We start from the raw sequence: 22,623 nt of genomic DNA on the forward strand, positions 1-22,623 counted from the left end.
TAATAAACAATGAATTAAACTTATATAAAAACATTTCATTTCAATATTTTCTTAACGAACCGTCAATGTAAATCCTATTGTGTGTTTCGTTACTCTTCTAAAGAGAACTAATTTAAAGGGTAAAGTTAAAAAATAATCTTTGTTGAATGCATAGACTAACAGAAGGCTTTGCTTCGCCGAAGAGTCAATAGACCCCCTCAAACCCTCCTATGTTCCACAGTTGTATTTATGAGGGTTTTTTCTTTTTCTAACTTTTGCACAAAAACAATGTGAAGAGACAGAAATGCTCTCTTTTCATCCTCCTATACATGATATGTTTGTATTTTAGTTTTTTTATATAACTTGTTCATATTAACTTGTCTTATGACAATGAAACCAATAAGATTGTCACATTGATTAAATCAATTTTAGAAAGAAGTGAGTTGCTATGGTAGTTTTTATGACGTTTTTCAACATACGTCATAAATGGTGGTGATCAAATGAGCAGGATGTGAACAGAGGTGCTTCACAATATTTTATTTATTCTAATTAAAAGATTTTATGTTCATTTCAGTAGGTAGGTAGGTTTTGGTAGTTCACTCTATTCCACACCGTGTTCACACCACACGTCTACACCGTATAATACTAAAATAAATAATTTAGAGTAAATTATTCATATAATTCATTCAGTCCAAAATGTAAATTTATGGCGAATTAATTGTCACATTTGATTTTGGTACATTTGATTTTGGTTGCGATTTTAGCCACTGAGGTTATAAATGGTAAGTTTAAAACAAACAAAAATACAAAAACTACATAACAAAGTAAAAAAACAACCCAGGAGTGATTCCATCCCATCGTAATCACTTTGTCGGTTAAAAACATCTGATTGAACCCAAGTCAATACCCTATCCGCAAATCTCCAGCGTATGGTCAATTAGTGAAGTTCGAAACCCTAGTGATCGGACACCACTAACCGGTCGAGTAGAGGTCAACACTAGCGCTATCGTAATCGACGTTTTTGTGTTTAAATATGCAACAAATTAAATTATGATGACATGATGAGTGACGTCAAGAAAAATTTGAGTCAATTGCATTGCTGAATAAATTATTAGAAGCAGCTCTGATATTGGTATCCAAAATCATATTATAAGATTTTCCAATATTTATAAATACATAGCATACATTCATACCCTAAAAAGTAAAAATTACATCAACGTCCAAAGTCCAAATACAACATATATAAATATACATACAACTTATTAACCATTGTCTTTGCTTTGAATCATCCAAATAAAAACTTGAAACAAAAATGAGAGAGGTGTGCTGCTCTATCGTTTCTGCAGTAGTGTTCAAATTACTCTTTGTGTTCTTCGTCTTCGAGTTTGGAGTTGGTAAGTACCATTATAATGTTTTCCTAGCTAGCTAGTTGATCTATGAATTTTATATCAATTTGTTGTTTTGTGAATATATATGTTTGGGTGCAGCGGGGGCTACACTTGGAGCAATTGCAGGAGCAGTGATAGGATGGAATAATAACTAGAGATTTAAGGAAGGCATAATTATAGTGATAGCATTAGGGACAACTTTGTCATATAAGCTCATTAAAGCTATCTTTGATTACTTGCATTATGATGATTATGATGAACGTGTTCTCCTTAAACATCTGGTGAGTCAGTTATATCTTATCTTATCTTATCTTATCTTATCTTATAAAAGAAGAAAATGTTGAAGCTTAGGTGTCAAGCCTACATTTCTTCTAATTTCTAATCTCTCATTTCATTCATTCTAGCTATCCATGGGTCATGGGTCAAAATCATTTTGTCAAACGGGTTATAACATAGTGTGGATTTTATAACATAGTGTCATTTTCATACCTAAAGTTTGACCAACTACGCAAGTTTAGTACATTTTTCTAATTTCTTACAAATTCATACCCGGCGTTTCTAAAACCATGCTATTTTGGTAATTTTCGTTAACCCGTTTGTTTTTTCCTTTAAGTCTACATTAAATTAATTCATAAGTATTTTGAGAATCACAATTGAAATAACGAACCTTATTTATTTTTATCGTTTGATAAATCCCGTGTAATACACGGGTTCAAAAGCGTGTGTGTGTGTATATAGTTCAGGAGAGAAGTCAAGTTATTTTGAGAAGTGTGAGAAGTCCATTCAGCCAATCAGATTTTTTGTTTTTTTTTTATTTTCTTTTAATTAAATATAGGGGTAGTATAGTAAATGGACAAATGTAATTTATATGGAAACTATTTTAATTATCAACCAATTTATTTTATTAACGTAACAATAATCAAGATCATATACTGAAACAAACTCCCAGATCTTTATCCACATTTATAATCAAAATCGAAACAAAAATCAATTCTCCTATCGTGTCCATCAGTTTTCATTCAAAACAATCAATCCCAGATCATCTTCTTCAAAACAACAATCTTCCTACATTAAGACCCGTTCATGTTTTCCGATCGATTGTATTGAAATCCATCTTCATTCACCACAAGTTATCATCAAATAATGTCTTCACTAAACTTATTTTAGGCGCAGATTGACATGATAATTTAGGTTTTTGTATCCTAATTAATTCAAATCTTCACAATTACTTATAATAACCATGAGAATAATAAACCATGATTTTCTTTATTCATTATACTGATTTTTTTCCTTTATTCCTTTTTAGAATGATATTATATCAATTCCATTACTTGTTGAGTATCATTAATTTTATGAACGTAATTTGAATTTATTTGTGAAGGATCAAAACTAATAATTTGAACATGTTCTACATAAACCATCCATTACCTCCATTATACATCATTATTTGCATTATACAATTTTTAAATTTCTTTGAAGCAATGGATAACCCATCAACCTCTAAACAGACTTTGTCCATGAGTCAGTCAACATCACATTGTGAAGGTTTTTTCGTTGGTCAATTCAATTTAGAAATTACGATGATAATAGTTTATTAATGGTCATACAAGCTTCTGTAGTTTATTTCTTGTTGTTTGTTTAAATGTTTACCATTACTCATGTTATTGTTTATGTTTTTCTAGTATGTTCAGGTTAGTTATATACGCTTGTGTAGGTTATCATAATGTCCTTGTTTGGTTATGGGTTTGTGTAGGCCACTGTTGATGTTTTATAGTAAGTGCATGTTCTTGTTGATGTTTTTATAGTATATGTAGGTTCACTATGTTTTTGTAATTAAGGTTTTAGTGTTTTAATGTAGTAAGGGCAGGTTGTTGATTTATAGTAATTGCAGGTTGGTTGTTGACGGTTTTATAGTATGTAGGTTCGTGATTATTCGTATGTAGGTTATTTACATATCCTTGTTTCCTTATCGTTTTTTGTAGGTTGTTGTTGACGTTTTTCTAGCGTATTTAGGTTATTGTTAATGACCCCATTGTTGATGTTTGTAAATTAGATGTAGGTTAGTGACTATGTGTGTATTTATTCCATAGGAATAAAACCAGAATATAGTTGGTAATTTTTTTTTACCTTTTTAAATTTATGTCTTTTGATATTTTTATTTGGTTTTATGTTTTTGTTGTACAATCTCAACAGCATCTACGGTTTTTACCAACACCATATAAAGTTCTCCAGACGTTAACAATGCATCCATCGACGACACAAGCTCGCAGCAAGATATTAGTAACGAACGTAAGAACAGAACTCAAAGTTTTTTTTACAATAGTTAACACTTATCATTCTAATTGTTTTTAATTATTTCCCAATGTTTTAGAGACGGTGGAACCTAGTTTTTACTTCTCCCCGGACGGAACAAAGTACTGTATCCCGAGGGTCGACACAGCTTTAAAACCTAAAAAAGACGCAACATTTAACTGTTGGGAAGATGTTGTCACCATGTACAAGTCCTACCGCAGAGAAAGCCGGTTTTGATATTAGGATCTCAACAAAAACCTACACAAATGGTGTTCCTACGCATAGGTACATTGTTTGCTCGAGAAGTGGCAAGCGGCGTTTCAAACCAATTGACCCTTCAAATGCTGAATCATCTTCAATGCAACGCAACACCTAGAGTAAACGTACGGGTTGCGGTACATGTATAAGACTTAACATTAAAGTCGTATAGGGCTTAGAAACATACGGTTTATATCACTTTAACGAGCCCCATAATCATGGGCTTGTCAGTGAGCATAATATGGACCTAACTAGAGGTAAAAGACAGCTGGATTTCTTAGATAAGGAGTTCATTCAAGGACTCCAATCAATGGGGTTCGGTCCAACAAAAGCTCATCGTGTCCAAAGCTCTTTGAAGGGTGGCCAGCACCTTGTATGAGGAACTAATTAGGATGACTGGAAGAACCATATTCGAGATGTTAGGTGTTTTATTGCAGACAGGGACGCGCAGATGGTTATCAATAAGTTAACTAATAGCAGCCTCCATTTCAAAAACAAATTTTTCGAGTACCTTGCTAAAGATGGAGAGCTAAGAAATATGTTTTGGGCGGATGATATATCCAGAAGCAACTACAAGTTATTTGGCGATGTTTTAGCGTTCGACGCTACTTACTATACTAACATGTTACTTTTTCAATATATTATTTCGTATGATAGAGTCAATTGCTTCCATTAATTAACTTATTAATAGCATTATTTATTATTGTAGGTATTCCATGATTTTTGTCCCCTTCACGGGTGTAGATTGCCATAAAAAATGTGTGAAGTTTGGGGCAGGGTTGATATCTAACGAGACAATTAACTCGTATAAATGGTTATTGGAGGTCTTCTTCAAGGCTCATGGCAAGCAGCCTCAGTTGGTTTTGACAGACCAACATCCGGCTATGAAACAGACTATGTCTGCCGTTATGACTGATTCACATCACAGACTATGCATATGGCATGTGACCGATAAAATCCCTTTGAAGGTAGTTAGATTATGCAGCCTCAACATATTCAACTTAACAGACAATATAAACGATTTTCAAAACCACCATTTAAGTAGGAACATACAGAATGTAGGAAACCACAATTTATGTAGTAAACTGTCAAATGTGGGAACATACAGAATGTAGGAAACAAATATTGACAGACAATATAAACGATTTTCAAAACCATAAATTATGTAGTAAACTGTCAAATGTAGGAACATACAGAATGTAGGAAACACATATTGACTGATAACACTCAATTTGCAACTTGTAATCACATTATATTTCGAATATCAAGTCATTTTGCACATGATAAACTGTTGGTTTTGGAACAGCCTACACAGACACTCTTTAATAACTTTGTTTTCCTCCAGCTCATTTCAAAGTTTTATTAACATTAACTTTCTTCATACACAGCTTAAAGGAGAAATGGAGCGTAACAATGAAATTAAATCTCGTGTCCATAAGCTTGTATGGAACGTCTTCATAAAGCCAGAGACTTTTGAACAAAGATGGCATGAAATGATCAACGACTATGATTTATCTGGTAACAAGTGGCTGACCGACATGTACGCTATACGTCACCAATGGGTCCCTGCTTACTTCAGAGAGTTACCGATGTGTTGTTTGATGAAAACCACATCTTGATGTGAGAGTTGTAACTCACAGTTCAAAGTATATTCTAGTGAAGACAATACACTTGTTCAGTTCATGCTTTGCTTTGAACAAGCTGTGAACGCTCAACGTTTTGTTCAACGACAACTGCAGTACGATACTACAACAACGTTACCTCCGATGTTGACCCAGTTGCCATTTAAACTTCATGCTTCGCAAGTGTACACGGAAACTATTTTCAAAGACGTTCAAGAAGAGATCTACGAAGGGCTTTATCGTTGCTCTCGTGAGCGAGTCGAGTCTATTAACGAAACGAAGACTCACTTTGTTAAGCATACCGACAAAGATAAAAGATTGGTTGGTGAGTTTAAGGTATTGTCCTACAAACATTAACCATTCTTCATATTTACACATTCTCATGTTTTACTGTACCAATAACTATCGTATTGTCTTTTGTAGGTAACTAACAACACAAAGAAAACTCATTCAAATGTTCGTGTATGTTGTTTACTCGAATTGGTTGCCTTTGCAGACATGTATTTTGCGTGTTCAAGACAGATCTTATTGAGAAAATACCCGATAGGCACATTCATACGCGCTGGAAGAATGACATACTAACATCTGACTTGTTCAACATTGAATACCGATACGGTGTTCCTCTTGATGAAAAGTCTAAACTACGACACGAGTTTCTCAATTTAACCAACCTATGCGTTGATCGTGCACGTGGGGACATAGGCGTACTTCAAGATATGGTTGACCAGATGAAAAAAATGAGGGACAAAAATCTGGCAAAACATTCCCAATGAACCTGCATGTAACAACAAGTCAATCATAATACAAGATTTGCTTGGAGTGACAGAACCTGAAACTATATCTGTAACCGCACCAAAGGGAATACGAACTAAGGGTTCGGGTAAACGCAGACGTAAGATTGGGCCTGGAGAAAAGGGTAAAAATAAAAACAGGAAGAAACACATAAGGGAGTGTAAGACGTGTAAAAAGTTGGTGCGCGACCATGATTCTCGCAACTGTGAGAAAGTTCGAAAGGCAAGGGAATTGAGAAGGAAATTACGGAGAGAAAAAGGCATTTACGAAGACAGCTGATGTTCGGTTTATTTGTACATATTTACTTGTGTTAACGTACTTGTTTTACGTGTTTTGTTTAGAAACTTTGGTAGTTCATACGTGTTTGTTGTGTTTCAGGTCACATGTACTTAACGCGTTTAATTTGGACCTGTACGAGCATGGAATGAAGACCCGGGATGTCCAGCACGCTTACCGAGGCAATCATGTGAAGTTGCTGAGAAAGGAGACCCATTGCGCTACGCGATGGGTGTTGAAGGTGGGGCATCGCGCTACGCGATGCCCTGTAAATGTCTGCGTTGACTTTTGGTCCATCGCCTAGCGCGATGGACCAGGAGAGGAGGCCATCGCGCTACGTGATGGTCCCCAGAATCGTGAAAGTTAGGGTTTTGTTTTATATTACGTTTTGACGACCCTAGACGGCATTCTTCACCTTCCAGGCAATTTCCAGAGCAGAAGAGCAAGTCCCGATCATCCCCAATCATCTCTAAGTGTCCTACATGGCCTACCAGATTATAACCGAGGCCTGAGAGATGCCGATGCGCGGCTAGTTCCTTCGAGTCATACCCGGGATGTATAGTTTGTAATCTTTCAGTTTATTTCTCATGGAACAACTAATTGTAATTGTTTTGATGTTAATCTATGAGTATTGATTTTAGTATGTTCGTACAATCAGTCGGTTTAGGTTTATTTCGATCAGAACAATTAGTTTGTCGATTGCTATAATAATTGCTCATAGGATTGTTTGACCTGTTAATTGCAATAAAGCATACGTTTGCCCTTAGTTGAGTCACACTGGCAGGGACCGTTTGATAACCAGTGCCGTGTGTTAGCGAGCGTGGATGCCTAAGGTTTAACCGGTTAGTCAGTCTGTAGTTGACACGAGATAATTAATCTGCTAGGTTGCATGAGATTGCTGTTAGTTACTTACTTGAATTCCCGGGTGTGATTTGTGTTTGTTAATTGATTGAATACGTGATTACTTGGTTGCTTGTTATAACATATAAATCGTTTGCTAGTGTGATCAACACTTTAATTGAATTACTTCATAAGTTTAGGAATTGATTTCACTTCACGCTGACCACATACTCCTGGTGGATACGATACCTGACTTACCCTAGCTGCTTAGGTTAATTAGGTTTTTGCATGACTCAAACGACGGTCATCAACAGCTCAGACGATAACGGAACAACAGATGAAGAAGACGGTTCAGAAGATGAGGGAGAGGAATACTACTCGTCGAGTTCTGATTAATTTGTCATTTTTGTTTTCATTTATCAGCTTTGGTAAAACAACAAGTCGTGTGCTTTTTTTATCAGCTTAATGTAGCCCCTTTTTAAGGCATAGACTATATTCATTTTTGTTTCCACATTTTTAAACAATAAAGTTTATTTACAAACTTTATCTTCTACGAGAACGTTTGGTACTTGTATAATACTCCTTAAACATGTTTTCTCATTTACCATTTTAAGGCAGCGAAGCAGTACAAAGGATGCCAAGTCACACACGATGTGGAAAACAAACGTTATTTTGGTGTTATACCTACACACGATTCCAAGTCATGTGTAGGCATTTTCCGTATTTTTCCAAGTCATGTGTACGCACTATCCAAAAAAAAACTTTGATTTAACTCGTTATCCTTCTTGGTTGGTGTTACGCCTACACACGAAGCCTAGTTATGTCTAGGTACTTTCCTTCCTTTTTTCCAAGTCATGTGTAAGCACTGTGAAAAAAAATTTGTATTAACTCGTTTTCTTTCTTTTTGTTGGTGATATACCTACACATGATGCCAAGTCATGTGTAGGCACTTTCCATCTATTTTTCCCTTGAAACTTTATGTCAACAAAAAAATACCTAAGTCGTTCCTACATACCTAAACACTAGGTGTGTACGATAATCCTACTACATTGAAACCAACTTGATAAGAAGCAGTAAGTCACAAACAACATCATTCAAACAAAACATACTAAATAACCCTGTGTAGGTACTTTGCATTTGAAACAAATTGTCCAAAAAAAATTGTCCACATACACGAAATATGGCGCAACACGTCATCACTTTAACTAAGGATAACTTTAACAACACAATGAACCACGTCGCTCGCAACATATCTATGTACCAACATATATATTAAACATAGTGTTCCCACCAAAAAAAACTTTATTGTACGATTCGTCCAACGTTTTACCGAAACAAAAATAGTTAAACTTAGATAATCATAAAAAACAAACAAACCGACCGACACCAACATTTTACCAAAACATCCTTCACACTAGTTTTTTCTTTCAAACAAATAAAAAACCCACATCACTCAGAATTTATAACTTCCCAAATGGCGTCCCTTTTCTTGTTAACGTCTGACAACAAGATCTTCGCTGCATACTTAACCCTTAAACTTTCAACCTGCTTCTTTTGTGTCCTAATGTCCTCACTCAGCCCACAATCCCAATCTTTCTTCCCCATGAATGTCTCCATATACCGCATAAGACATATTCCAGCATCTTCATATTTGTTTCCTGTCTGCCATTTCATCTCCAGCCTAGTGGGTGTTAGTGAATTGATCGACCCTGCTCTCGGAAGTCCGACACCCCTTAGGTAGTTGACAAAAGCCCGTTTCTGCCACATATAATATCAAAATTAGACAACAGGTATTCGATTAATATAAACAACCAACATATTCACACACGCAAATGATGCTTACCAAAACAAAAACTGTTTTCATCATGTCGTTCAAGTAATCGGCATCCTTAGCCTTCATTGCTATTTTCCTCCATTTTCTCTTGTCCGGATTAACACCATCAATTACCACCGTTTCCATATTCTTTATATCAAAACAAAGGAGATAATAATGATCAACTGCTTTTATTGGGAAGAATATCATCTCATACGGCTTTAGATTCATTCCACTTCTATCTCCCGTCATCACACACGATATGTTGTCTCTCACAATAGCTTCAACTACTTTCTCTCGAACCCTACATTCCTTCCGTCTATTAAACAAACAAATAACAAGACAACTTCAACCATATAATACTCACCCATATTAAAACATTAACTAAATACAGAAAATTAAATATTCACTTACTAAAACAACGCATCCACAAAACAGCTTGTACGGTGACTCAATCCCGCGCTTATCCTCTTCATGGTTTAGCACTAATGACCAGCATTCCACAATACTGTTATTAATGTTCATGTTTGGTTGAAAGCTTTCAAACCATGATCGAAACGCACTACGGCCTTCTTTGGTATAGAAAATTATCTCCCTACAAAAAACATGAAATAAACCTACTTTTATCGGTTACATACATTACTAAGACAGTCAATTACATTTCTGGCCCTCCGATCCTCCACAGGTATCGCCAAACTTCGGTCTCAGACTTTTGCTCCTTTTTCTTTATATCAACAAGCCTATCCGCATATGGCGATCTGCCAGCGTAACCAACTCGTGCAACCCTTTTTGGCCTTTCCACCACATTAGCTTTCCCCTTAAGCTTGCTTTCCAGAACATTTAGTGGTACTTCATCACTGTCACTGTCATAACCTACACCTACCCCACCTACATCAGGTGTCCTACACACCATCTTACCTCCAACATCGCCCGAAGCCCCAACCACATCAGCCCCCTGTTGTACGTGAGAAGCCCCCGCTTTTTGGGTTAACCCGAGACTAAATGAAGGAACATTATCTATTACTATTTTTGGGAGTATGAGGTGGTCACTTCTTTTCTCCTGTACCCCGTCACATGTTTTAAACACCTGTTCCAGCCACTCCTCGTCGTGCCAAATTTGAGACAACTCTTCTTAAGGGGCACTCAACGGTTTCCCGACCAAAGATTTGTACCTTTCGCACAATTTTATCACGTCAACATTTTCTGAATTGTTATTCATCACATCACCGACAATGTCCTCGAACTCTCTTTTCCCTTCGGAAATCACCTTCAGCAAATACTCCATTCGTTTCACTTGTTCCTACACAGAATTACCAACACCCGTAAGCTTCCTTCACATACAAACTTCATCCAATACAACATGATGTGACTAATATGAAGTTACATAGCCTACGAAAACGACATCCCTACCTTCACATTACGACCCGCAACACCAACACCTCCATCGAGAATGACGTTATCATTTCTTTCATTACTCCCCTCATCAACAACCTGATTCATTATTTGTCCCTACACCAGATGCAAAACATCACAAAAAAAGACCTCATATTATACGTGTTACAAATTAGCAAGTGAAAAAGAAGCTTACACTTACCACACCCATCGCATCACCTACATAAGCTGCCTCGATAGCCTTCCCACCACTCTTCGCAACCCCTTCCTCAACCCGTTCGTTACACAGTTTTTCCTACACGTATGCATTGCATTTTATTACATCAACAGCTTTCAAATATAATATAAAAAAAGAGAATTTAACCAAGACGGTTTGCAAGTGCAAAATTTAACAAAGAACTCATATTATACATGTAACAAATTAGCAAGTGAAAAACAAGCCTGCACTTACCACACACATTGCATAACCTACATCAGCAGCCTCTATAGCCTTCCCACCACTCTTCGCAGCCCCTTCCTCAAACCCTTCGTTACCTAGTGTTTCCTACACATATGCATTGCATTTTATTACATCAACGGCTTTCAAATATAACAAAACAAAAGAAAATTTTAACAGATTCTTACATTCGCATCACCGATGGCAACACCCACAACATCACCCACTTTATCAATCTCATTACTCATCTCCGGCCCTTCACCAAATAGGCCTCTAATCTTACCTTTTCCAAAGCCACCAGAGTTAAGTTCCTTATCCTGTCTGTCTTTCAGCTTCTCAAAATTCCATTCTTCTAACGCCACCTTTGTCCTCACACCGCTTATACCACTACAACTAGTTGCGTCTACATAAAACAACTACAACAAAGGAAACATAAAACATGAGAAAATAAACTTTATATCAAACTAAAAGTAAATTACATTCTACTGTTCACATTCAACTAACCGTTAGAATAGTCAGTGGTCCTAGGAAGTAATCTTCCGGATCATCCCTTTTCCATTTATCCTTACATTCTTTCAGACTCTTGAGCACAAGCCCGCACCAATCCAATTTCTGTAACTCTCTATTATCCTTGAAGAACGGAAGGTAGGACATCATACATTTTCCATTTTTCTGACATTCAATCATGGTTGTGATGAACAACATCACAAAGTCCAACTTGAACATCCAATCCACGTCAACATACGTTTCTAGTCTATTGGCTATGATTTTTGCACTCACTTCCTTCACACCCTTATGAACAGCTCTCCAAATCTTGCTAACAAATTTATCACCTTTTCGGTCTTCAACTTTCTGTATTCTAACCCCTCCAATTGGTAAACCTGTCAACTTATGTATCCGCTGCTTTGTTATGTCGATGCTACCATGTTCAACTTTTATGCTCATCGTTGCACTATCGAATGCATCAACAACATAGTACGCTAACATCGACAGGATACCTGCTCGACAACGTTTAGACGCACCATTCTTCCAAAACCCCACTCGATAACCGCATTTCTCTGTTTTCTTGACAAACTTTGCATCCCACTCCACAACGAGCGCGGTGACAATCGCGTCCTTAGACTAGGAATTCCACCCTCTTCGCTTTTTCCCGTACACTTATTTCTCTTAATATTTTCTACCTTCCCTACATCTGTTCGGTTTACTACAAAATCATCATCGGCTTGAGCAGTTTGTTTTCCTCTCCCAACTACTGTTGTGTTATCACCAACCTTACCTCTACTTCTTTTTTTAGAACACTTGCTACTTGACTCATTTGTATTATATTTAGAGTTGTCACCTTCAACATCTGCAGCAATATGTAAATCGTTATCGTACATGCACCCAACTAGTTAAAATCCCTTATTAATCCTACATTTTCACATAATCTCCTAATTATAACAATTTACCGGATCCAGGCAGAATGGGAATATACACCTCTGGATGACCGAAGAACTGAAAGAGATGCTGGTATAATATGGGGTCTCCCCCTCCAGCGGGATCAGAAAAGGTTGTATTAAAGTTTCGATCGGTTAATAACATGGTAATTGCCCCTGCCAGTACCGGAAGTGATAATAAAAGTGGGAATGCTGTCACTAGAACGGACCACACAAATAGGGGTGATCTATGCATAGTCATTCCAGGTCCACGCATGTTGGAGATAGTTGTTATAAAATTGATAGAACCTAAAATGGATGAAATACCAGATAGATGAGGACTAGAAATTGCTGAATCAACTGCTCCTCCAGAATGGCTGGTAATACCACTTAAGGGCGGATAGACCGTCCACCCAGTGCCACTACCCACTTCTACTAAGGCTGGGCTTAATAGGAGCAAGAGACTTGGTGGCAACAACCAGAATGAAATATTATTTAATCGTGGAAATGCCATGTCAGGCGCACCTATCAGAATCGGAACAGACCAATTACCAGATCCACCTATCATCGCCGGCATAACCATAAAAAAGATCATTAAAAAAGCGTGAGCCGTTATTAAAACATTATAAAGTTGATGATTCCCACCAAGAATTTGATCGCCGGGTCGTGCTAATTCCATACGAATCAGTACTGAGAAGCATGTGCCCATCACTCCAGCAATGGCACCAAAGATGAAATATAGAGTCCCTATATCCTTGTGGTTAGTGGAGAACAGCCATCGGACTGGATTTGTCATAAAATTGATATTCTTTCGTTTTCTTCCTTATCAGAGAGGGGCCCCTTGTTGGGCGGGGCTTCTTTTTGAAAAAAGGGAAAAGAGAGTCCGACTTGCGTGTGTTAAGCATCTAATCCTAGTCTTTATGTTCTCTGTGTTAGAGGAGTTAGATGTCCCTCATGTTGAACAGTCTGACATCAAGTTGTTTGGACCTGAGTCGCTATGCGAACACTAAACACAAGACTGAAATCAAGCTAGAGTGGTTTATGAATCAGTCATCAAGGATCTTAGCCAAACGGTGACCGGCTACGTAAGCACTTTGGGCGCAGGTTTCTCGATCGGACTTGACGAATTGTCATAAAGACATCACTCTGCTTTATATATATATATATATATATATATATATATATAAAATTGGATTCTAAAATAAGATTCAATGAATTAGAAGCATTCGCAGTTTTCAGTTCGTTTGTCATCATCTTTTCTCCTCATCGCTAGCCTGTTTCCAAGAGGGGGAAGAGAAGGTCTTTCAAGTTGGAGAGCATATGAGATTTCTCCATCGCAGCATTGCATCTATCGACTGAACAAAGTAACTTTCGAATTATCACATTCGACAACTATAACATTCACCAGGAACCTTAGTTAACTACTATTCCTACTTACCACCAACATGCACCAACTACGATGACATACCTTGATTTTCACTCGAAATAAAAAACATACTATCCTACATAAACAAAAAGATTCACAAATTACCTTCATTTGTACGCTTGTCCACCACTTTCTCTGCTAAACTCCCCACTAAAATTTAAAAACAAAATAAACATAAAAAACAACACACGGAAATTTTGTTAGCATAACTTTAAAAAAAATACCTTTTCTTCTCTTGCTACCAGGATTGCTAGTCGAATCATTTTTGGCAACATTAGTTTTGTGAACATCAACCCCTGCATCATTTTAGATAAAATTTAACATACAATCCGAATACTAGTTGCCACTACATTTAGTCTATAGCTAATTACCTCAACTTAAGATATTTTTAACCTTCATAGTTGTGTAAAACATATTAACTAGCATAGACCCACACATAATAAAAAACACAAATATTGGAATACACAAACATCACTTATGTATGATGTTCATTTATTACTTATACCTACACAAACATGCCTTACATATCATTGCCAATTGCCTACATTAACAAACAACTGCAACCAATCACCAACAACGTAAAAAAACCAAATGCTTAACGTACCCCCACTTTTAGAAACCTCCGTTGACTCCGTATTGACATCAACAGGATTTTCAGCAACATTCGTAAACTTTGAGAAAGAGGTTTTCAATGCGATCCTTTCACTACTTCTAGCTGCACAATACAAAAAAAAATAAAAATTTACATACTGTTTTACATGATTTAGATATCAAATGTCAACACAACTAAACTAATACGGGCTATACATTTTTTCAATGCAAGTTTACCCTTCAATTTTGAGTCACCTACAAATACATCAAGAAAAACTACATCATTGTGGAGTTACAAAAAATCAACTCAAACAGTTCCTAACAACTCAAATAACAAACCTACATACACAACTACGTTCCTACATCAACTATTACATGACCATCCTCAAGAAAGAAAAAAATTGACTGACCAATATACAATCAATTCAAAATCGAGGACTGTACACAAAGCTTTCATGAGTCACTAACTTCAAAAATATGTATTCCTACATCAACATCTTTTATATATTTCTTCAAAGCAATCGCGAGTCACTAACTTCAAGATATATGTATTCCTACATGTTCATCCGTAAACCTGTTATTATTCATGAATCAACTACTTACAAAATAGGGGTTCCTACATCAACTATTGACTTTCCTACACTTACTTCAAAAACAAAATACATCACCTGGCCTACGTCACCTTAATTTTATGTTTCTTCGTGCCTCAATTAACAAAAGACAAAGCTTTCGGTTCACAACACTCTTCGTAACTAACAACGATTGTAAACAAAAACACAACGCCTACATATCCTATCTTAAACTCGATAAAAAATTCCAACCACTCCACAACTGACTATATAAACCTTACCTTCTTTGGTGTAGAATCCTTGGCCAATCGTGCTCAAGAAAATCATTCAATCGCAATCTCCTTCAAAAACGGCGGATTGAAGACACCCTGGCATTTTGATAATCAAAAGAAAATCCCCTTTTATAGTGATTCTCGCGATGACGGATGATTCTATGAAATCGCCTGATGATTTCGTCACATTGACTTGCTTCAATTATTTAGATTTTCTAAAATACACTTGCTTCAATTATGTATGTTTATTTTTGGGAAACACAGGTGTAAATGAAGCGGCGATGGGGGAGTTATTTGGTCAGCGCGAGTTTCAACGAGTCGTACATATACAAAAATACAACTCTACCCTTTTAATTAAAAACTACATTAAAATTCTAACAGATTAATTACATAAAGGCCACGACAGATTTAGACCACTCATCCATCTTAATCAAGGGCTAGTATTAACTTCTCACACTTCTCACAATAACTTGACTTCTCTCCTGAGCCTTATATATATATAGGGTTAGGTTAGAATAAAAACACACTTGAGTTGTGAAAACTTTAGAAACCCATTCTCAACCACATGTTTTTAATTAAAGATTAAATCTTGTGGTCCACAATTAAAGTTAATAAAAAATGTAAAAGTTTATTTACATTTTCTCTTTCCTGAAAACATATATAAAAATTACTAAAAAAATGTAAAAAAAAAATAGCAAAACATTTTTTTTATGTTTTCGATGTTTTGTATTAAATGTAACAACATATATCACATATAACAAAAAAAAACGATGTTGCATAGGGTTTTCACTGGTTTTCTCAACTCAAGAGGGTTTTCAAACTATACTTCTCCTATATATATATACATACCAGTCCAATCTGTTAATGCTTGATTATTATCTTACAAGAACAGTTTGTTTATTTTGTTAAATGATTAATTTGTACTCAAGGTTAAGCTTATAAACGAAGATCTGGTGAAAATACTTCGTGGAGATCAATATAATATCATGGGATTCAGTAAGGTAATGATTAACAACATCATATCGTATAGAATTGACTGTAATCTTAAGTCATGTCCCTCCTTTGAACATGAATGTTATTTTCACACTTCATATATTATGTGCTAATTAATGCATGGAAATATTAGCTGCAGGCTTCTATCACGAAGTTTATTCGTTGGTAGATTCGTCCTGTCCTAAAAACTTTGCCATTCGTCACACGCAGATGCTTGCTTTTGCACGCATAGTTAAAATGTGCATGTGGCTATCATTACCACGATGTTTAATTTGATTTGTAACATAGTGCTTTTATCATTGTCTAATATCAAGTTCTAGAGAGTGTTGGGACATAAAATCGGATAAAACAGTGTATCATGTTGTGTAATTATGTCATGATATGCATATCGTTTAAAGTTTGGTACACAGTACATACATAAACATACCTTTACTATGTGTCTATGTTCAACAACTTAATTTTTTTAACAACCAAGTCCAGCTGGTCTTCGAGGGACTTCGAAATGCTTACTATCTGAATATAACTCACATTACTCAAGTTTGAATCCCCTTAAAGTGGTGTTGTCTAGGGGTGTTATTTGGGTTGTACTTTCGGGTTTCTCAAGTCAAGTTCCTCGGGTTTGAGAACTTTATTTCTAGTACTCATACCCGACCCTAATCTCCCACGGGTTCTTATAGTTCGGATTTTATGAGTATGGTTTAATTGGGTTTCGAGCATTTGACCTAGAACACTAAAAAATATATATATGCTAAAATTCAAGAAAAACATATCATCTTCAAATTTTAACATACTTAAACAATAACAAATTACATAATCGAAAATGCACAATCTTTAGACAAGTAAACTTAAAAAATCCAATGATAAAAAACTGATAGGTTGAATCTAGTAAATAGCCATATCTATTGAGTAGGTGGTATATTAGAATAGCAATCGATTTGATGGGGTTGGAACGCTGGAATTGGAGTAGAATATGTTACCAATGATATTAGAATCGGTAATATAACATAAAACAGAGCATAATATGAATCGGGATATAATAGTATTTGTTATGGTCAACTAGGTCAAACAGGGCATTCGGGTTTACCCGAAACCCATTTTTACTCGTGACTTGACTCAAATTAGTACTGGAAGGGTTCGAGTTTTTAAGATTTGGGTTCGGGTTTTATGAGTATGGATACTTTCAAGTTCGGGTTTTATGAGTATGGATACTTTCAAGTTCGGGTTAATATATAGTTAGATAATCGGGTTTCTGGCTGCGGATAAAAATGACAACCATAGTATTGTCTGTATTTCGTAGTGTGCACATAAGACACCAGGATAGCAGGATTAGAACTTGAGCACCATCCTTGAAAAAGTTCGTAAGAAAAAGCCCATGCATACCTCAGTACATTAGCTGCATTAATTGCTATGTAAAATAAAAAATGAAGTGCATTAATTAAAATTGTCATTATTGTTTGTTAATTTGTCACGTATTAAAAAATAATTCTGTTGTTTCAAGACTACGACTACATAATGGTTTTGTGTCGCTGGCTGTTTGGTTCTCATGGTTATTTTGGTGTGATTAATATTTATTTAATAGACAATGTACACTTGTAAAAACTCTATAGACCTATGGTTTGGATTTCTTCGTTTACTTTGTCAACCGCTTCAATGAAAATACTATTATAACAATTATCTATTAAAGTTATCTGTAACAAACACAATCTATAACCTGAAGATAGAAAGACGAACCCTAATTCTGAATATCAGAGAACTAGAGAGAAAGTAACAAAAAACTATTATAAAACCTTCGTTCTATATACTGCTGCTTCCGTTTATATTCATTATAATAGCAGCAACTGATATGGGCCAAACCTGGGCCTGACTTCTCCTTTTATTAGATGCAGCCCACATTCCATAAGAAAGCCTACACCATCTAACCAAAGTATGCTCTCATGACCGACATACAAAAAATATAAACACTACATTAAAATAAAAACAATAAAAAGAGTATGAATTGTAAATAGATATTATCTTTTTTAACACCCGTCCTCAATTCATTACTCAAACATATCATCATTCCCAGTTTTTCACACAAGTAATCATGGTGAGCTGGAAACAATCACTTGGTAAAAACATCAGCTAACTGGTCTCCGGTCTTAGTTTTAATAGCCTGAATAGTTCCTGTTGAGATTCTTTCTCGCAAGTACAACAAATCAACTTCAAAGTGTTTAGTTCGGTCATGAAAGACCGGATTAGCTGCTATATCTATAGCAGCCGAATTGTCACAAATCATTTAACCGGTAACATCACATTTACTTTCAGTTCTTTTAACAAATTAACCAACCAAACAACCTCATCGGCTGCTGCACACATTGACTGATACTCAGCTTCAGTTGAAGATCGCGACACGGTTAATTGTTTTTTACTCTTCCAAGAAACAAGAGAGTTTCCCAGTAAGATACAATAACCCGTCACGGATCTCCTACTGTGTAAACACTTAGCCCAGTCAGAATCTGCAAACGCGCTTAACTCAAAACTACCTTCTTTACTTATGAAAACACCTCGTCTAGGAGATTTTTTCAAATATCTTAAAAGTCTCATTGCAAGTTTCAAATGTGAATTTGTTGGTCTATGCATATATTGACTTAAAAACTGAACAGAATATGAAATATCTGGACGAGTGTGAGAAAGATAAATGAGTTTACCAATTAGTTTTTGATATTTTGAAACATTTTCTAAAAGAGAGTTGTCTTTTTCACAAATAGAGGTAACAACGTGATTTTGTTCAATAGGAGTATTTACAGGTTTGCTTCCTGTTAAGCCAAACTCCGCAAGTAACTCAACACAATACTTCCTCTGATTTAGACAAATGCCATGATCAGTATAAAGTACTTCAATTCCCAAAAAATATTTAAGTTTACCAAGATCTTTAATAAGAAACTTGGTCTTTAACAAATCTTTTATGTTATTAATTTCTATTGTACTAGTACCAGTGATGATGATATCATCAACATACACCAAAAGAACAATAACATCATCACCTAAGGTTTTAACAAACAAAGAATGATCTAATTTGCTTCGTTCAAAACCAATATCAAATAAAACACCAACAAGTTTTTCATTCCACATTCTAGGGGCTTGTTTCAGTCCATACAAAGACTTAGTTAGCTTGCACACTTTAGTATCATTTTTAGAAAAATACCCCTCAGGTAATGTCATGTAAACGTCCTCTAACAGATCACCATACAAAAAAGCATTATCAACATCATGTTGGAATAAAGACCAATTATTCTTAACAGCTAAAGAGATTACCGTCCTTACAGTAATCATTTTCACAACTGGTGAAAACGTTTCACCGAAATCTATCCCTTCTCTTTGATTAAAGCCTTTGGCGACTAGCCTAGCTTTATATCTTTCTATTTCACCATTGGATCTATACTTAATTTTATAAACCCATTTACATCCGATGGGTTTTCTCCCCCTAGGGAGATCAACTATTTCCCAAGTATTATTCCTATTAAGAGCATCCATCTCTTTATTCATAGCATCAATCCAATTTTGGTTGGAGGATGCTTCCCAAAAATTTCTAGGTTCAATAGTTTTGTTTAAGACAGAAGTGAAACACAAATTTTCTTTTGACAAGTTAGAGTAATTTAACACTCTTTCTAACCCATACTTAACCCTTCCCTCAACAACATAGTCATTTAGGGATTTAGGTAACCTCGACTCCCTAGACGATCTCCTCATATTTGTTTGATTATTATTCTGAGAAACGTTTTGATTACCCTCAGGAGTGATATTTTCAGCATTTGTGCCTACACTAGAAACTACCTCACTAGGGATATCATCAAGATTGGGAGGTTGCTGATCTACAACCCCGCCTTCAATCTGAAAATTATCAATAGTGGCTGTTTACTAGTGCAAGTACTGCCTGACGCCCCCCCCCCCCCCAATCATCATCATCGGGTGTATTTCCATTTGAGAAAGAATAAGTATCTTCAGAAAACAAATCAAAAAAATTCAAATAATTAACAAAAGCATCACTAATTTTTTCAAAATCATTTTGAAAAATACTATCTTTAAATGGATAAACAGTTTCATACAACTTAACATCCCTAGAGAAAAAAACTTGTTTAGTTTCTAAATTCCACAACTTATATCCCTTTTTTTGAAAAGAATATCCCAAAAAAACAAGTAATCATGGTGAGCTGGAAACATATCAATCATTCCCAGTTTTTCAAACATATAGACCTATGTTTGAAAAGATCGTTCCTTTCTTTTCTTTTCCTTTCTTTACTTACTGTTATTGCTTATGTTTTTGTATTGCATTAGGCATGACTTGGCTGGGTTAGGGGGACCAGCAATTGTTGAGTTTGTTATAGGTATTTGCTGCATCATCAATCGTTAGTTTATTTGGTGTGTGTGCTTCTTTCAATTCTGTGTTAGTAAACTGTTTTGATAAAATGAGTGATTCTGATTCTTCTAGTAGTGAAACCTTGATTAGTAAGTTAGAAACTAGTGATCCTTTATACCTTCATCCCAGTGACTCATGCACCTTATCAATTATTAATGTGAAACTTAAAGGAACCGAGAACTATCGTGTTTGGTCTAATGCTATGAAACTTGCTTTACAAGTTAAAAATAAAGTTGGGTTCGTTAATGGTAAGTGTTTAAAACCTGTTAATAATGAGGTGCTTGCTAGTCAATGGGATAGGTGTAACTCTATTGTGCTTACATGGATTTTAAATTCTGTTAGTGATGAACTTTATGTGGGTCAAGTTTTTTCTGAACTAGCCTTTGATGTTTGGGAAGAACTCAGAGACACTTATGATAAAGTAGACGGATCTGTTGTATTTGGTCTTTATCAAAACATAAATTTACTAAGTCAAAATGGTACAACAGTTTCTGAATACTATCACAAGTTGTCTTTCATGTGGAAGCAATTTGATGCTATGGTTCAATTGCCTTCATATTCTTGTCAAGCTTCAAAGGGTTTTAATGATTTTAGCCAATTGATTAAGCTGATGCAATTTTTAATGGGATTGGATGATGTTTACCAGCCTGTTAGGACTAATTTGTTGACCAGGGATCCATTACCTACTGTGAAGGCTGCCTTTGCTATTATTTCAAGGGAAGAATCTCACATAAGTGCCAATGGATCCAAAAGTCATTTTCAAAATCTTGGTTTTGCTGCCAAGGCTAATCAACCTTTTGACAATAAGAAAGGCGTTAATAAGGGACCTAATTCGAATTTTAAATGTACTCATTGTGGTAAAATTGGTCATACTGTTGAGAGGTGTTTTGAACTTGTGGGTTATCCACAAGGCTCAAAACCTAAAACCAATAATTTTTCAAATCAAGGATCAAAAAATAATAGTAATAGTTCTAATAATGGAAAGTCTGGTACATCATCCAACTCTAATATGACTACTCTTACTTCTGAGCAAATTTCAAGATTGTTAGGTTTGTTGGATAAAAATGATCAGGGTCCTTCTGCCTCTAATATTGGAGGTAATTATGTGTGTAGTTTTTCTAAATGTGTATTTTGTTGTACAAGTGGTTTGTCCACTTCTTTTGAGTCTACATGGTGATGATATGATCTTGGTTATTCAGTTTTGTATTTTGGTTTTCTCAGTGAAGTAAAAACTCAATTGTATCGATTACCTGGTTTGAAAGTTATGAAGAAATTAGTTGATGTTTATACAAAAAAATATAAACACTACATTAAAACATAACAAAATAAAAACAATAAAAAGAGTATGAATTGTAAATAGATGTTACCTTTTTTAACATTATCATATATATATTTGTCAAACGATTGAATAAAAATATTTTAACTATTAGTTGGTATATATTTAAGTGATATAAATATGTCAATGGTGGAGTATTAAAGAAGTGAGTATTACTTACGGATGACTCATGCCATTAATGAAGTGGGTCACCAACGATTTCTTTTAACAGCTACACACACCCGTCTGTTCCTACTTTTACTCCTAAACTACTTCAAGATTATTCACATGCTAGTTTTTGAAACATAGTCTTCACTCTCAATCTTTACCATCTAGCCAAGGCTCCAACGATACCTTTGATTTTTTTACCAACGCCCTTTCCCACGGTAACCTGTCGGTAAGGTTATTCTCAACAAAAAGTAAAATTAATTTATTTTTATTTTCTAGAAATAAAAAACAAATTATAAACACTGAAAATTAATACAAGTTTTGAAATTTGAATTTAACTATAACACAACAATAGTTAAAATGAATTCCTGTGAAAAAGTTATGTTTCGA

The 22,623-nt window shown here is 35.4% G+C and overlaps 2 protein-coding genes across 2 annotated transcripts; both read left to right on the forward strand.

The window, feature by feature from the left end:
• Positions 1–4,368: 4,368 nt before the first annotated feature.
• LOC143529954 (protein FAR1-RELATED SEQUENCE 5-like) lies at positions 4,369–6,312 on the forward strand. Its single transcript, XM_077025623.1, has 6 exons — positions 4,369–4,541; positions 4,627–4,885; positions 5,306–5,457; positions 5,575–5,875; positions 5,963–6,001; positions 6,058–6,312. The coding sequence occupies exons 1-6, from the start codon at positions 4,369–4,371 to the stop codon at positions 6,310–6,312; spliced, it is 1,179 nt and encodes a 392-aa protein (XP_076881738.1).
• Positions 6,313–20,799: 14,487 nt separating this feature from the next.
• LOC143529955 (uncharacterized) lies at positions 20,800–21,979 on the forward strand. The gene is made up of 2 exons (XM_077025624.1): positions 20,800–21,847; positions 21,894–21,979. Exons 1-2 carry the CDS (start codon positions 20,800–20,802, stop codon positions 21,977–21,979), a joined length of 1,134 nt encoding a protein of 377 aa, XP_076881739.1.
• The last annotated feature ends 644 nt before the right edge of the window (positions 21,980–22,623 follow it).

This window comes from Bidens hawaiensis, unplaced genomic scaffold, assembly GCF_021521415.1.
Source record: "Bidens hawaiensis isolate Kalapana, Puna unplaced genomic scaffold, B.hawaiensis_p1.1 tig00008796_1, whole genome shotgun sequence".
Taxonomy (NCBI): Eukaryota; Viridiplantae; Streptophyta; class Magnoliopsida; order Asterales; family Asteraceae; genus Bidens; species Bidens hawaiensis.

What these genes read in the sequence shown, in the direction of transcription:
- LOC143529954 (XM_077025623.1), top strand. Translation starts at nt 4,369, where the DNA reads ATGGTTATCAATAAGTTAACTAATAGCAGCCTCCATTTCAAAAACAAA. An exon ending in GCTACTTACTATACTAACAT is followed by an intron (nt 4,542 to 4,626) that starts GTTACTTTTTCA and finishes TTATTATTGTAG; the next exon opens with GTATTCCATGATTTTTGTCC. An exon ending in CCGATAAAATCCCTTTGAAG is followed by an intron (nt 4,886 to 5,305) that starts GTAGTTAGATTA and finishes CTTCATACACAG; the next exon opens with CTTAAAGGAGAAATGGAGCG.
- LOC143529955 (XM_077025624.1), top strand. Translation starts at nt 20,800, where the DNA reads ATGAGTGATTCTGATTCTTCTAGTAGTGAAACCTTGATTAGTAAGTTA. An exon ending in TTCTGCCTCTAATATTGGAG is followed by an intron (nt 21,848 to 21,893) that starts GTAATTATGTGT and finishes TTGTTGTACAAG; the next exon opens with TGGTTTGTCCACTTCTTTTG.